The sequence below is a fragment of the Pezoporus flaviventris genome, unplaced genomic scaffold (genome assembly GCF_033815535.1).
Source record: "Pezoporus flaviventris isolate CSIRO_AGI_PZ_B2104156 unplaced genomic scaffold, CSIRO_AGI_Pfla_v1 ptg000078l, whole genome shotgun sequence".
NCBI classification, from domain to species: domain Eukaryota; kingdom Metazoa; phylum Chordata; class Aves; order Psittaciformes; family Psittacidae; genus Pezoporus; species Pezoporus flaviventris.
In genome coordinates this window covers 18,424,504-18,440,361 of record NW_026892626.1, presented here as the reverse complement: position 1 = coordinate 18,440,361, position 15,858 = coordinate 18,424,504, and the positions used below count along the sequence as shown (strand labels likewise).

General features: G+C 53.9%; 1 protein-coding gene across 2 annotated transcripts in view; it reads left to right on the top strand.

The window, feature by feature from the left end:
• Positions 1-15,858, top strand: part of PKD1 (polycystin 1, transient receptor potential channel interacting) — an 83,637-nt gene that overhangs the window by 30,463 nt on the left and 37,316 nt on the right. For both annotated transcript variants that reach the window (XM_061474028.1, XM_061474027.1), the window contains exons 2-9: positions 5,973-6,044; positions 6,218-6,289; positions 7,434-7,603; positions 9,531-10,199; positions 10,454-10,637; positions 13,637-13,851; positions 14,798-14,910; positions 14,986-15,112. In XM_061474028.1, the coding sequence (XP_061330012.1) occupies positions 5,973-6,044; positions 6,218-6,289; positions 7,434-7,603; positions 9,531-10,199; positions 10,454-10,637; positions 13,637-13,851; positions 14,798-14,910; positions 14,986-15,112 (1,622 nt within the window). The remainder of the gene's footprint in view (positions 1-5,972; positions 6,045-6,217; positions 6,290-7,433; positions 7,604-9,530; positions 10,200-10,453; positions 10,638-13,636; positions 13,852-14,797; positions 14,911-14,985; positions 15,113-15,858) is intronic.

The following is a 15,858-nucleotide window of genomic DNA, read 5'->3' as shown; positions in this document are numbered from 1 at the left end:
GATGCCCTGGCCATAGTTAGGATGCCCTGGCCATGATGGGGATGGCCTGAGCGTGGTGGTGGGGACACAGGCTCTCACACCCCATTTCCTCAGGTGCCAGCAGGGACACAGACACCCTCTGCCCAGCTCAGCCCTGAGCCCGCTGCAGGGCACTCAGGGAGCATTTTGCACTGCCCTGCGCCACTTGCTTCGCGGTGGGATCAGGAAGAACCTGAAACATCTGGGTCTGCTTTGTGTCAAACCCCAGCTGATTGTCATGTCTTGCAAGGGCATCTGTGCGAGCGCTTCGCGGCTCTCCCAGGAGAGCACAAAGCGTACGGAACAGTGTCTGCTTGTGTCCTTGTATCCGCGCCTTGCGTTTCCCTATCAACAGTTCAGATGTTGCTGTGGGAAGGAAAACATCTCGTTTTGAGATGAATATTTATGAAGGAGTCTTTCGGGGCAAATTCCTCAGAGAGGGAGCTCAGGCTTTGGCCAGCGCTGACACTCATCGGTTCGGAATGAACAAACACATTGTCACTGCGGTGTGACAGCCTCGGGGAGATGAGGGTGCTCTGTGCTCTCCCTGAGCCTTCCCCTGCACATCCCTCCATCTCCTGCATCCGCTACCTAACAGGATGCCCCATCCCTGGCAGTGTTCAAGGGCAGGTTGGATGGAGCTTGGAGCAAGCTGCTCTAGTGGAAGGTGTCCCTGCCTGTGGCAGGGTTTGGAGCTGGATGAGCTTTAAGCTCCCTTCAACCCAAGCAATTCCATGATTCTAGGATTCTTTAGAAGCTGATCTCTGCAGCAGAGTCCTGGGCAAAGGGATGAAATGCAGCTCCTCTGGGTTGGGAGCTCACAGTGACCCACTGCTGCGTGGCTCTGGGAAGAAAAGGGGTGAAACCCACCAGTGAACGGCCCCTCTTCATGTTCAGCTGCAGCTCTTGGAGGTGATGTGTGGTGGAGCTGGAATCCCTTTGCCTTGGAAAATCCCCGCTTCGATGCGATTCAAACCAGTAGCTGGTGATGAAGATCTCCATATGCTGTTGCTCTCCTGCCCATGTGGAAAGCCAGAGAGATCATCATGAGGAGAGCTGCTGAGACTGTTCCTGCCAGCCAGTGCAGGACCGCAGCCTTGCTCCCTCCCTGTGTCCGGCACACAGAAAGTTCCATGGGTTTTCAGATTTCCATTGCCCCTGTGGCAAGATCCTCTATTCCCCCTCTGCACGCAAGCGCTCTTACTTCTACTGTGCTTCCTAAGAGAGGTGCAAGCCAAAAGGCGAAGAAAACAAGGAATCACATCAGCAAAACCCTTTATTTTTTTCCTGGCTCGAGCCTGTTAGAACACAGAGGGGTTTTTCCTGCTTTCTGGAAAGTCTGTTCTGTGCATCAGGCGGTACCAGCGGCATGGGGCACCCTGCTGTCTCTTACTGCTGGAGGCTAGAAGAGTGTTTGCCATGGTAACACCTAAGACAGTGTTTGGTGGTGTGGCTCCTGGGCAGTTTGCTGCTCTCTGCGGCAGGTCCTCCATGTCAGCTCAGGCAGATGGGATGGGAGGTAGGAAAGCATCTCCCTTCCCTGCAGAGCTGCAGCCTGGAGATGCTTTATCCCTCCTGTACTGTTGCAGGCTCCTTAGTGCCCACTGTTAGAGGCTCTGGATGGAATACGATTGCATCCAAGCTGTTGCCATCCCCTTGCACCTCTGGAGCTTCACTGTCCCCCCAAACTCTTAGCTTTATCGTGGGTTACAGACCTGGAGCTGCTTTCGTACCAACCTCTCCCCAGCAGCTCCTCTCCGCACAGATGCTTCTCCCTGTCTGTGGATGCTTTTCCCATTACTGTTCTGGCTGGGCTCCACGCACCAAAAGGGCTGGGAAGGCACAAGCCAGCGCTGCCCCCCTTCCCTTTCCTTCCCTTCCCTTCCCTCCCTCTTTAGTGCGATGAAGGCAGAGCCGGGCCCACAAATGACTTAATGGGAGCATGACATCAGGCTTGGCAGGCGGAGGCACGCTGTACTCTGCTCGACATGGGATGTTCTGTGGTATTGAGAGAAACCCAGCAGAGCACCAGAACCAGCCCGTCCAGCGCCGCACGGAGCTGCGGGAATCACCCCCCGGCTGCTGGGCATCACAGGGCACACACTTCAGCTCTGTCCCAGCTTCCATGCCAGGGAACACCAGTGCTCCATGCTTTTACGCCCAGCACTTACCCGACCCCATCTGCAGGGGCATTTGAGACTGATCCAGCCCCACGCTCTCAGTGGGATGGGCTGCTGTTATCCCTGCGGCACATGCAGCATCACGCAGGGAGCTGGTAGCAGGGCTGGGATGGAGCTGAAGGCTCCCAAGGCTCAGGGTGACACCCTCATTACTAAATGTTCCCTTATCCCAAGCTTCATCTTCCCCAGCTCTACTTCCAGAAGTGTTTTCAAACCTTCCTTTGCTAGGCATGGAAGTTAAAGGTGTCTGTGCTGGATGGGGAGCTGCGAGAGAAGCTCTGGTGCTCAGTTCCTGTTCTGTGCTATAGTTGGTGATGGGTTTTGGTGCCCCACGTCCCACAGAGTGTGAGCCAGCTCTCCCAGCCCCTGGCATTACACGGCTCCCTTTTACAGGTGTGGAAACTGAGGCAGGATGTGCTCGCCCATAGCTGCCCCTTTCCAGGCAGCGCAGTGTGTTCTCAGCATCCTCTGTGGCACAGTGAGCTCCGGTTTCCCTTCCTCCCGTGGAGAGGGCAGCAGTCTGCGTGTGCTGAGCTCTTCAATGGGCAGCCTTGTTTTCTGCTGGCTTCAGCCTGCTTTGAACCTGCTCCGAATTTCCTCCAGCCTGGCAGTGGGCTGGGAAAACACAGTCGTGGCAGTCTGTGGCACCGGGAGGCTGAGCTCAGCCCCGCAGCCGTTTGCGTTGAGGTTTATTGCTCACTGTTTCCTGAGCTCTGCTTTTTTTCCTTGCAGCCTAGCTTGGTTCTCAGCCATCCTTCCCATGCCAGGAAGGCATAGCATGATTTTCCGTGCAGGCTGGAGAGGGAGAAGGCAAGCAGGAAGCCGGGAGCCCTGCTCCCTGACTCGCGGCTGGAGGTGGCAGGCGCTGGCATCCACCGGGGTCCTCGCTTCTCCAGGCTGTCAACAGGAGCTCTGCTCCCCGTGCAGGCTCTGGGGAAGCTGGGAGTTTTACACCAGTTCCTCATCAGGTCGTGAAGACAAGGGTAGAAAATAGCAAAGGAACTGGGCTCTGGTGGGTTGCCAGCTAGCGCGTGGTCTGGATGCAGTTCAGCATCTATGGTGCTGATGGGAGCTCAGGCTGTGGAAGACGGAAGGTGGGAGTGTCAAGGTGTTGGGATGCCTTGGGAAGCGTGTGAGTTGTAGTTAAGTGACAGAATGCCTGGGTGCAGACAGAGCTTGGGTTAAGTACAGCTCCCAGGGTTCAGAGCATCTCACAGCCTCTAGGAACTGAGCCTCAGCTTTCTCCTTTGAAGCCCGCTGCTGGAGCTCCTCTGGTGAGTCACTGTTGGATGACAGTAGAGGGTGCAGGACAGATGTGTGAGCCCAGATGGTAACATCTGGCAGCATCAGCTCGGTGATGTGTGTGCAGAATGACGGCCCAGTGTACTAGCAGGAGAAGAGGAAGAAGGGGTAGGAGCCCTCTATGCCCCGTGATGGGCACGACAGTACTGATACCCCAGAGGTGTGCATCCAAGTGGCCTGACGCCCTCACAAGCTGCCCTGGCCACACAAAGCAGCAGATCAGAGGGTTGGAGGTTGTCACCTATTAGTTTAAGGGGGGCAGCTCATTTTGGCCCTTCCTGAACAAAACCCACATCCCCAGCACCGGGCATCCTGACTCCTGGATCACTCTTGTTCACCAGGAGCTGCTTCCCTGCGCATGCTGCTCAGTAGGCAGTGACATCTAGTGTCAGCCCTACACACTGTGTAAAAGCAGCGCTGAGTAGGGAATTGCTGCCTGTGTTTGAGTTTCTACCTGCTGGTGGGAGCAGCTCTGGCTCTGTGCATCTTCCTGCAGCAGATACCAGGTCATGGTCATCCCTGGTCCTGCTCTTGGGTAGGAATGAAGGTGACTGAGCCCCAGGAGCTGAGGATTTGGGGTCTTGGTCTTTACTTATCTGAAGAGAATAATGACATCATGGTAAGGGGTGTTTGTGAAGGGCTGGGGAAGGCTCAGGACCAGCCCCTCTGTTATGGGAGAGGGCTTTAGAAGAGGAGACCTGCCCTGCTGGAGTCCTTCACTTCATCCTTGAGAAGGAGCAAGGTGGAAGAGATGGAGAGGAGGGTGCAGAGAAGGTGGTGGGGCTTGGAGCTGGGTATCCCAGTACCCTGCATGGTTCAGGTGCCCACTTGTGACGGTGAGAGCTTCACCATGCAGCCAAGCAGCACTTTTGATGAGGCTCTTTGAAATGGCACAGCCCTGGGTTTGCAGCAGCAGAATGGTTTGGGTTGGGTTTGGTTTGGTTTGGTTTGGTTTGGAGAGCTCTCTTGTCTGGGGCAAGGAGCAGGAAGGCATCTGAGCTGAAACAGCCTTTCCTTCTGGTTTGAGGTGTTGCCTTGCAAGTTTATCTTGCAAGTGGGAGCTGGAAGTGGGTCCAGAGGTGACTGTAATGTCCCTGTGCAGAATGTGACTGCCATGTGGTCCGTGGTGCTCCAGCAAAGGATGCTCTGTGTGCTCTATTGTCCCCCCTATGCTGAGACAAAGGAACGTTGTCTTGACCAGATACTTGTGCTAGAATCCTTCTTTTAAGTGTATTTATTGAGCTTTCATTTTGCACATTTCTTGGCCTTCCCTGGTGCTGTTGCTGGTGAACTCTTCTGAATCCACTCTTGGCTTGGCAAAGAAATCCCAGACGGCAAAATCAGGGAAAATAAACCCTTTAAAGAGACATCCATCCCTGTTCCTTATCCCCAGCTCCCTGGAATCATACATCCTTTTCCTGCCAGGTTGGCAGAATCCTTTCGATTCGGATGAACGAAGTTTAAATGTCAGATGAAATCAAGAATTAATCGGTGTGGGGATAAAAATAAGAGGTGAGGCAGCAAGGAGAAGGTACGGGATGTGCTGTTGGGAAAGAAGGTGGGAAGAGAGGTGGGAAGGGAACGTCTCTGTTGACACGGCTGCAGAGGATCCAGCCCCATCCGCCTCCCTGGAGCTCTGCCATTAATCTTTGAAGGATGATAACCAGTGCATGGGCTCAGGAGAAGTGTTTTGATGCTGCTAAAAGAAGCTTTTGGCCACAGGAGATTCATCTGAAACCAAAGAGTGAAGTTTATTGGGAACAAGCAGCAAAACTTACTTCTTAACTGAGATGAACAGGAGGAACGTGGGGTGAAAGAGCCAGGCTGGAGACAGGAACAGCTCTGCTCTGGATGAGCTGGAGCTGTCGGGGTTACAGGGAGCAATGAGAGGTTTCTAAGCCAGTGTTCCCTTCATAACGACAACGTAACCTGGGCTTAAATGGAAAATATTCATTGTTATTTCTCCTTTCCTTTTAAGCTGTTCCAAAGAGAGACAAAAAGATCTTTAAATTAGAGTTGAGCACATCAATTGTGTTATTAACGGTCGGTTCTTTGGCACTAGAAGTGGCCTTGGAAGTCCCTCATAAATCTGTCTCTAAGTTCATTACTATTTACTCCAGATTACTTCTTAATTACTTCCTTGAACATACATTAAAGCTGAATAGGTTTTGAAAGGATCCACCCATTTTACCAATGCATTTGTCACATCTGTAGTTACTCTACATACGCTGCAGGATGCTGTGTGTCTAGTGATAGTCCTCATCTGTACCCGCACCTTGTGCAAAGCTTGGAGCGACAAAGGCTTTATAGTTTTAAAGGCGTTTTCCTTGGCTGGGAGAAATGCTCCACTTCAACACACCAAACCCTTCCAGTCTGGGGCCTGGGGTGCAGTTTGCAGAGAGGCTCTTCGGAGCTCTGGTGATGGAGGAAGGACAGGAAGGAGTCGCTGAAAATGGTCTTTTCTTTCCCCAGGGATCTGTCCCATAACAAGATCAGTGCTTTAGATGGTCACGTATTCAAAAGCCTGACTTCTCTGGCAAAACTGTGAGTACACCCCACGCCCTTCATCCCTCCAGCTCACCGTGCACATCTGAGCTGGTACCCAGAACATAGGCTTGGGTTGCATAAGGAAGCCTTGTTCTTGCCTAACGCCGTATTGATGTGTCCATGGACTCCTGTTATTACCATGATGAGCTTTCATTTCCCTTCTTTTACAGAGATTTAAGCCACAACAAGATTTCTACATTAGAAGATGGAATATTTGATAATTTATTTAATTTAAGTGAAATGTAAGTTCATCCTCTTTGTTTCCCAGCTCTTTATGTAGACCTTTCCTTGAAGCGGCTCTTCCCTTCCCGTGGGGCGGGATGCAGCACCCTGGTGGGGTGGGATGCAGTGCTGTCTCGGGGACATGTGGGGCACGTCGTGCAGTGGGTCGCACTTAGTGTTCCTGCCTGTGTGGCCACATCTTGGGACTGGGGATCTAATGAAAGGGCACTGACCTGCAACATGGGAGACCCTGATGAGTGTCTAAGTCACTTGAAGATGTTCTCTCTTAGTGATTCAAGTTCTTGGGCCCAGAGTGATTTTGAATAGAAGTTACTAAGATCTGTGCAGTTATGTGAAGGGAGGCCAGGGGAAGCCACACGTTTCCAGGGGGCACACATGAAGTCAGAGCACACAGTGGCAGCTCTGTAGCTGGATGAGCCACGGGCTGAACCCCGTGCAATGACTCTTGGCAAGCCAGGGAACAGCTCAGCCACACGTTCTCCCTGAAGACAGGACACAAAGGACATTTTCAGCTCTGCAAGTGGCGCTGCAAGGACACAAAGGACCCAGGCTGCGGCCAGCAAAGTGATGCTTGCAGTGTGAAGATCCTGGGTCCAGCCCAGCCCAGCTGGCATCAGCTACACAAACAGCTTTCCATCTCTGTCCCGTGCGCAGCTGAGTGCCAAGGGCTGTAATTTGGACCCAGCTTAGCTGCAATTAAAGTTTCCATCTTTTCATTAAGCTGCCACATGGAAAGATTGTCCTTGACTTTGCGTTTCTTTTTCGACACATCCATTTGCTTCTCTTGCTTCTTTTCTAATGGGGCTGTAAATAGTGCCCCTGCCTGGCGAGGCCGCGTTCCACTCCGTGCCTGCTCGACGGCAGCTCTTTCAAAGAGAAGACTGTGTCTGTCATGCGCTTCTAATGGCAACAATTATTTGTAGAGTTAAAAAAGCACTTGGAGCGCTTGCCTAATTGTAGCCTCTCCAAGGATGCTGTTAATTATTGCTTGATTCCCTATTCATTAACTCCCTTCGCTGTTCTTTCTGCAGCAGTCGAGTGGATGGCGCACAGGGGAGCGGGGAGGGAGCCGCGCGCTGCTGGAAGTTAAGGCTTAGCCCGTGGCGAGTTGAAAGCTGACTTGTGTCTGATCTCCCACTGCAGAAACCTAAGTTGGAACCCGTTTGTTTGTGACTGCAAACTGTCCTGGTTGCCCCGGTGGGTGGAAGAGAGGAAGGCGAAGGTCCTGCAGGCGTCAGACACGCGATGTGCCCACCCTCCTGCCGTGGCAAACCTGTCCCTCTTCCACGTCTCCTTCCTCAATGCTACTTGTGGTAAGGAAACACCATGGGATATGGTGGGGAATGATAAAGCCATGGAAGCACTGGGCCCAGGGGCAGCTGGGATCACATCTCAGCCTCTTCAGACCTCAAGTCACCAGTTCTAATGTAATTAAGCAAATGATAGCACATGACTGCACCCTGATGCCTTAAGGATTGAGTCAGTCACACCAGGGCTGAGATCAGCAAACGTGTTAGAGACCAAGCTTCAGGCAGCCATCAGATGACACCAGCTCCGTGACCTCCAGCATCAGGCTTTCATTCTCTCAGGCTTTTAACAGCCTGACTTTAAGCAGTGAAACCTCATTGAAGTTGATGGGACCTGAGGGGATGCCAAGGTGAAACTGTGCAGGTGATAGGGCTCCAGGTGGGGAGGGTGGAAGGAGCACTACAGATCTACAGCCCTGGGTGCATTTATCGCACTGCCTTGGCTAGAGAAACGTTGGGCAGTGTTTAACTGGAAGGTGGGAAGGAGGAGCCTGAAGAAAACTAATCCTGCCTGGATGTGCAGTGATCTCTGAGTAACAGGGAGGGAGAGTGAGCGCTCCCTGGCAGGCATCAGGCATCTCCTTCAGTGCATGACAGGAGGATTCAGTGAAGAGGGCTGAAGGAGCCAGCACTGGTGAAGTGCAGAGCTCCACAGGGCTAAATCCTGGCCGGTCATTGCTCCTCATTCCCCAGCAGACTTACCACAGCCTTGCGGCATCTTGCAGGCATTATCAAGGGCAATCACACCAGCACTGTTATTCCCCTTGGTCATTAGTTGTTCCCCTCTTGAACTACTTAAAATGAGTGTGGAAGCAGTGTAATGGGAGTAGGCTGGGGACAGCCTGCCAGCTACTGACCGGCAGGGATGAAGCATGACCAGGCTGGTGTTAAAAGGCAGTTCCCATGGTGTGGTCCTCCTCATGGGGCTTTTCTGAAGAGAAGTGGCTCAGCATTTGCAGGAATAAACGTTTGGAGGGAGCAGTTGGATGGATTTGCTCTGGGAAGATCACCCGGAGCTGTTGAGATGTTTGGGGGGAGATGTTGTAGCAACCAGCAGAAACAGAGGAGCAAACAGGCTGCGTCGCGTGGGTAGGGGCGGAGAGGAGGCCAGGTCCAGCTGCACTGCAGCTCTGTGGGGCCAGGCCCTGCCTCTGGGCTCGTGAGGGAGAAACCTCCACGTTCCAAGCCAGTGAAGGGGGGATTCAACTCAAGGGCACGAGCTGCTGCGCTGAGAACGGGGTTGTGTGGCTGCCGTAGTCCTGTGTGCCTGTGTGTCCATGCCCGTGTGTGTTGTTGATGCGCATCCTTCCCGTGAGCACATACGTGTGCATCCCTCAGCCTGTGTGAGTGCCCCTCTAGCACCAGCTTGTGCCTGCAGGTACAGGTGAGAAGCTCTTGGCTCTCCCCACAAGGAGACTCCAGTTTATGCCCAGCTCCAGCGTGTGCCTGGTACAGGATCCGCTGGTGTTTCCCCCAGGCACCACTCTCCACAACTGTGTTTGGTTCTTAGCTGGTTCCTGGCAGCTCCAGGCAGCGTGCAGTGAAACCTTCTGCACCAGCCCAAGCCAGGGTACGGCCAAGGGACCTCTTGTCTCGGCTTCCCTTGGTGGCTGGTCCTGCGGGCTCCTTGGAGGGTCAGGCTCAGCAGCTCCCTGTCCCAGGGGACTGTCAGGCTCTCCAAAGAGCCCTTTTATTTACTGAGTGTTGCTGCTCCATAAATCTGTGGGACTGGTTTGTTGTTCCTGTCATCATCAATTAGCAGGAAGCGTTTGGAAATCGTTGCTGAGGGATTAGAGATTTCCCAGGCAAGGCCCGGGAAGGGAAACGTTTGGAGTAGGAGAAGTCCTTTCCCAGCAGCGTGGGGTGGTGCCTCTTGGAGGGTTTCACCAAGCCAGTGTCGGTTTGCAAGAGCATCTTGTGTTCTGTCCCCCAGGAGCTCAATACATAACGTGTCTGACAAGCAACCGCACCGAAGAGGCTGAACGTGTCATCCTCTTCACGTCTCTTCACGCTGGGAACCTCACCCAGGGGACCTGCAGTGCCCTCTGCTATGCTGAGGACCAGGACTACGGAGGGTTCAGCGCCCAGGGGCAGTGTTTGTGTGGCACTGCCCAAGAAACAAACTCTTCCTCTGGTTGTTTGCCATTTTGCACTGAGCAGGAGCCCGGGCAGGCCTGTGGTGGCCCAGCACTCGTCCCCTCTCCCTTCCAGGCACAGCTGCCTGTGTCTTTCACAGGACTCCAGCCCCGGTACAGCCTCCACCAGGCTGTGCTCTTCAATGTCAGTATTCCCATTGCTGCCAGCACTTTACTGTGGGACTTTGGGGACCAGACAGAGGTTCTCAACACCACTGGAAATGCAGCTCTCCACACGTATGCCCTCCCTGGGCAGTACAACGTCACTGCCAGCGTTGCTGTGGGCACCAAGGTGTTACACGTGCAGGCAGAAATCGAGGTGGTGGCTTCACCCCAGCAGGTGGAACTGCAGTGTCCTTCCTTGGTCAGGACAAACGAGAGCCTGGACATCCGGATCCGCAACAGAGGTGGCACTGGCCTCACGGTGACGTATGGCATCACTGCAGAGGCTGGGGACCTGGGCAGAGGTAAGCAGGGTTGGATGCTCCTGGGCCTTCCTAAAGAGGAGCAAGGGATGACTCCCTTGGGTGCCCCACTGACTGACCAGGCAGTGATTTGCACTGCCCTTGCCCAAGAAGATGACTGCACAGAGTGCACCTCGACACCCAAGGGGATTTATCAGCTTCAGGAAGGATGGGGCATTCTGGAGCTTTGCTCTCCGGGTTGGGGTGTGTGTGCCCATAGAAAGGACATCATGCTTGTGTTCTTCTCCCTCCTGCAGCAGTCCACCCCATGTGTCCCTCTGATGGCTTGGTTTTCCCGGGCAACAACCACTGCTATCAGCTGGTGGTGGAGAAGGCCAAGTGGCTGGAGGCCCAGCAGCACTGCCAGGAGCATGGCAATGGAGAGCTGGCTTTTGTGAGCAGCCCCGAGATCCAGAGCTTCTTGGTTGCTCATGTCATCAGGTAAGTGGCTTAGGGTGTCCTAGGGACAGGGCTTGTCTTCTGGGGTCACATCTGCAAAGGGGTCCAGGGGGAGGCAGCAGGCAGGTAGGCTGGGGGGGACCCATGGCTCCAGGATGGGTACAGGGAGGTGGCAGGGATGAACAGGGAGGAGGAATCAGCAGAGCTTGAGCCCTTGCTGAACTTGGCTGCTTTGCTTGAAAGGCTGTGAAGGGGAAAAAGAGGAATGGGGCAGAAGGGCTGGAGGTGAGAACTGGGAGCTGTGGGACTGCTGCTGGTGGGCATCTTGTACCCAGCGTTTGTGCCTGTGGGTGCATCTGAAGTGGTGCAGAAGTGCAGGGCCAGAAGGAAGCGGGGCCGTGCTGAGCAGAACTTCCACCTGGGAATGCAGCAGAATGTGCAGACTAGAGCTGGGCAGTGCAGAGGGTGAGTGCTCGTGTCCAGAGGGTGTTTGGCTGCCAGGCAGGGCCTGAAGGTCCCCTTGTGCTCCATCAGCACTGGAGCTGGACTGGCCCGTGTGTAACACCGTGGCATGGAGCAGCCGCTGTAGCAGAGCCCGAGGCAGATCCCAGCCGGGATCCCAGACCCCTTCCCCTCTTCTCTCACATCCTGAGAGGGAGCAGCTCCTCTCCCAGTGTCAGCAGCGTCTGTTCCACCTCAGGAACTGGGCTTTATAAACAGGGAGCGCTGGAAGTGTCAGCCTCTGATGAGATCCGCCCCTCCAAGGACCCTTTCTGCACCCGGGGTGGGGAGGGGGGAGCACAACCAGGAGAGCTTTCAGGGGCCTGACAGCTCTTGTCAGCACTCCCAGGTGCAGATGTTGGAGGTGGCCTTTTCATAACCACAGCCTGGAAAGCGCATTGAAAGTGCATTGAAGGGAAGAGCCGTGGGTGACGTGGGCTTTGAGCGGTCCTGCTCGGGGTCTGACGGCCCCTGCTTCCCACACTCGTCTCCTTGCCCTGTTCCCTTCACCCTGGGCTTTATCCCGGGATCACAAACACGTGGTCCCTGCCTGTCCCTCTGCACGGGTTAGGCACCGGTCACTCGGCGCTCTGATGTATCTGGCGTTGCGTGCAGGGCTTTTGATGGATGCAGCACAAGGAAGTCGTGAGCCCTCGGAAGGGAACGAGCCGCCCAAGCTGTTCCCCAGCTGCTGCCCCTCGTTGCTCTCCTCCCAGCCCCTTTCTTGCATCTGTTTATTTTACTAATCCATTCAGATAAACACGAAGGAGGCAGTTCCAGGATGCTGTTTCCCTGGCGATAAAAGGCAGAGCAGCGGAGCCGCGGCTCTCTGGAGCATGCAGCATCCAGGGCTTCTTGCGGGAAAAGGACAGCAGCAGGAATCTGTTTCCCATTAGAGCTGCAGCAGCGAGGACTGCTCGCTCCTCTCCTCCGCTCCTGTCGATTGAAGGCCTTCCCAGGAGCAGCATGTGCTGAGCTGGGCCCATCCCCATCTCCAGGAGCCCAGTGCTCCAGCACACACCCCTTCAGGGGACCCTGCTTTCCCCTTGGAGGCAGCACAAGGAGCCCCTCTCCCCTTCCAAACCTCAGGCTTTGTGCTGCTCCTGCTGCTTGGTCCTTCTTAGAGGTAGAGGGATGCTCACATCTTCCTTCAAGAAAGGACGTCTAGAGCCCTCTGGTTCCTCTCTGCAGGGCATTGGGCAGGGTGGGAAACCAGCCACCATTTTCCTTTAGTTTTTCCTCTTTTTTTCTGTTTTCTGTTTCAGTGACTTGCACTTAGATCACAGCTGGAACTAGAAAAGGAAAATCTCCATTGAGCTTTATTGATGGCAGCAAAGAGGCGGTTTTCCAACCTCCCCTGCTCCCTGCCAGTGTGTCGGGAGCAGTGATTTATGTTCTAATCTTGTTTGCAGTGAAAACTCCTCATTCACAGAGCAGTTATTTCTGCTGTCGTTCCTCAGCATGACCTCATTCATCACTTCATCTGCTCTGAGCCTGGTGCTGGGGAGGCACCAGTGACCTCCCTGCTCTGCTCTTGTACCACCCTGGGAGTGAGGGGCAAGACCATGCAGAAGCGATGGCAGCCTGCAGGAGGGAGCTTTAAAGGGTGCATGATGAGGCTGTTTCCACCCTCTTCCAGAGTTAATACAGAGCAAGAGCCTCCCTTTCTGCTTGGGTGCTATTAGAAACAGTTGTCCAGGCTGTTTGTGGCTATGAAAGCGCACTCAGCGCTTTCCACCAGGATCACTGCTGGGATTCAGCCAGTTTCCAGATGGGGAAGGGACATCTTCCTGCAATGGTCCTGGCAGCTCCTTGTGTATCTGGGGTTCAGCTGCCCACAGAGCTTTGGCCTCTGGTGCTGGCGCTGCCTCTTGGTGGTGCCTGAGGAGCTGGTGATCACCCAGCACCTGCAGCAAGGAGCGCAGGAGCTTGTGACACCAGCCGAGGTTTAATCCTGGTGCCAGTTCCCCTTGCAGGGCTGTGCTGACTGTAGATTCCACAGGTCTGCACAGATGAATCAGTGCTTCCCAGTGTGTCACGAGGTCTGTGGTGCTGACAGGGGCAGGGATTGTGTCCTCTTGGAGCTGGAGTGAGGCTGGCATTTTGGGAATGGGGTGACTCAAGCTGTGGGGCAGCAATCATCGAGGGTACCTGAGCAATCGTTTACTCGCTCAGCTGCACAGTGTTCCCCTGAGCTCCCCGCTGCTGCATTGCAGTGCTCGTGTTGATTGCTCTGTCTGCATCCTTTTGGCTGAGCTTATCAAAGGGCTGGTGGCTTTTTGTTGCTCGGGACAGAGGTTGAAAGGGCAGGTAGGCAGAGGATGCTGTGCCATGGAGAAGCCGCTATTCAAGAGCCAGGTTCTGCTGGTAGAATGGGTGCTGAAATCCTTCAGGAACTAAAAGGCTCCGTTAAATGCAGCCTGTGACACCTGGATGAAGCTGTTATTATTTCTGTAGAGAACCACAGATTGCATCTGTCCCAGGTCTCTCTAATACTTATGATTTCCTGAAATCTCCCCCCCTGCCTTTACTTTCTGAAGGAGCCTCGATGTCTGGATCAGCTTCAATGATTTTGCAAGCACTGGAGCCCAGCAAAGAGGTGAAGGATTTAATCTGGAGAGCTGTCAGAACTGGCTGCCAGGAGAGCCCCATCCCTCCAACGCTGACCACTGTGTCCGGATGGGCCCGACAGGCCAGTGTAACACGGACCTGTGCATGGCCAAGCACAGCTACGTCTGCGAGTACAAGCCAAAAGGTGAGCTCTGCTTCCCCCCTGCTGCCCGCTGGCATGCACCAAGGGAAAAGAGGGCTGCATGGAAGGGGTCAGCCAGAGCATCACCCAGAGCAGTGGGACCGGCAGCAACCACAGTGCTCCCAGCAGAGGTTTGATAAACCTGGCTTAGCCCAAAGGAAGAATTTGGTCTATTCCAACCTTTGCCATCAGTAGAAATAGAGAGGAGCAAAGCTGTGAGGCAGAGCTTTGGAGATGGCTTTTCTCTCTGAGCAGTCAGGGCTGCTGCCGTGCCAGGGTTTGGTGCTGCCTTGGTGGCTCTTGTTGGCCCTGTGTAGTTTGTGAGACGGTGGGGTCTTGTGAGTTAAAAGACTGCAGGGGGTTGGAGATCATGAGGTGAGCTTTAATGTGGTGTGTGCTGTGCAGGTTTGTGTCGTGCAGCCTCCCAGGTTTCCCAAGTGGTGCAGGGAGTAAGAAAGAGAAGCAGAAAGGGTATGAAATATGGGAGGTTTAGGTGAGAAGGAAAAGCCATCGTTGGCCCTGGAAGGATGGACAGGATCAACTGGGTGTGCTCAGAGCCCAGAGCCAGACTTGGCTGTGGATGAGCCAGGGGTGTTTGCTGCTGCTGGAAACCAGCTCATCCTGGCCATGAAGCCCAGGGGGACAGGGAGGATGGGGACAGCCATCCTCAGCACCTCGTGCTCAGAAACTGAAGCAAAATCGGGGGGGTTGGAAGGGAGAAGTATTTGCAGAGTTCCTAGATGGCAAAAGTGCTGAGCAGTGCAAATGCAAACCTTGCTTGTGCAGGATGAGAAAGAAACCAAAGCACCTGGAAGAGGCAGAAGGAAACTACAGGCTTGCAGCATTCCCGAGTGCCCCGAGCCCCGCTCCAGCTGGAGCGGGGTGGGGGGAACAGCTTCAGGCCTTGCTGAGTCTCGGCGCTTTGCTCACCCGTTTCCTTTGTGAACAGGGGTTCTCTTAAATGCCGAAAACTTCTTTGTGGGAGCCCCTGTGTTTGACACGCGCGAGGCAGTGAGGAACGAGCCCGAAGATGCGCCGTCAGCTCCGTGGCGAGCTCTGGAGGTGAGAGAGCTCTGCTCGTCCTGCTGCTGCTGCCCAGGGAGATGCAGGAGGCTGAGAGCCGTGTTTGTGTTGCAGGTGATGGTGTTCCCTGAGCTGGCGTTCAGGCACGAGGGATATTTGACTGCGCTGGAGTTTGTGACACAGGAACTGCATCAGCCCGTTCAAGTGAGGTTCCAGGTGCATAGACCCATAGATGGAGAAGGTGAGACATCCCCTCTCGATGCCTGGGGTATTGTGAGAGCCAGCTTCACCAGGGCCACGTCAAACAATGTATGTGGCCTTCTTGTAGCCCTCTGTTTTCAAAGCAGAAGCTTCGAAGCCTTGAAGCCTCAGAGATTTGGTTCTATTTCTTGAGACTTGGTTCTATTCCTTGAGGAGACTTAAGTGCAAAACCTGCCGGTCTGGGTGAACAGCCAGAGGTTGCCTTGGAGAAGAGATTGTCCTGGAGAAATTAATAGAGGGAGAAACCTGTCTCAATGCATGAAGAAAGTAGGAGCGTAAGGAACACGTGTAGAAGTGAATTGATCTTCTGAGCTCTACTTGAATACTTTGGGAAGACATCACGTGTCAAACGGGAATGTGTTCTGGTCCATCTGGCCCCACAGGTTAACAAGGAAGAACGTTTTCCTGAGCCTGTTTCTTCCCGATGGATGAGATAATGTAATAAGCTTTTCATTCCGTGTACAACAGCCCCATAGTCACAGTTTTGGCAGCCGACTTTGAAGCAGAATGTTTGCTGTAGCCATAGGGTTGGCTGGTTACAAAGGGATATTTTTTGACACTGAAGAGATACTTTTGACATGAAAACATTAACTTGAGAAGTTGCTTAATGTGTTTTCAGTGTCAAAGCCAGCTCTGGACTCGCTTTGTCTTGAGCACAGATCTCTTTTAGACTGCAAATTGCTGTGTTCTCACTGGAAAAGAGACTTTGTTAGTAATGGTCTTTGT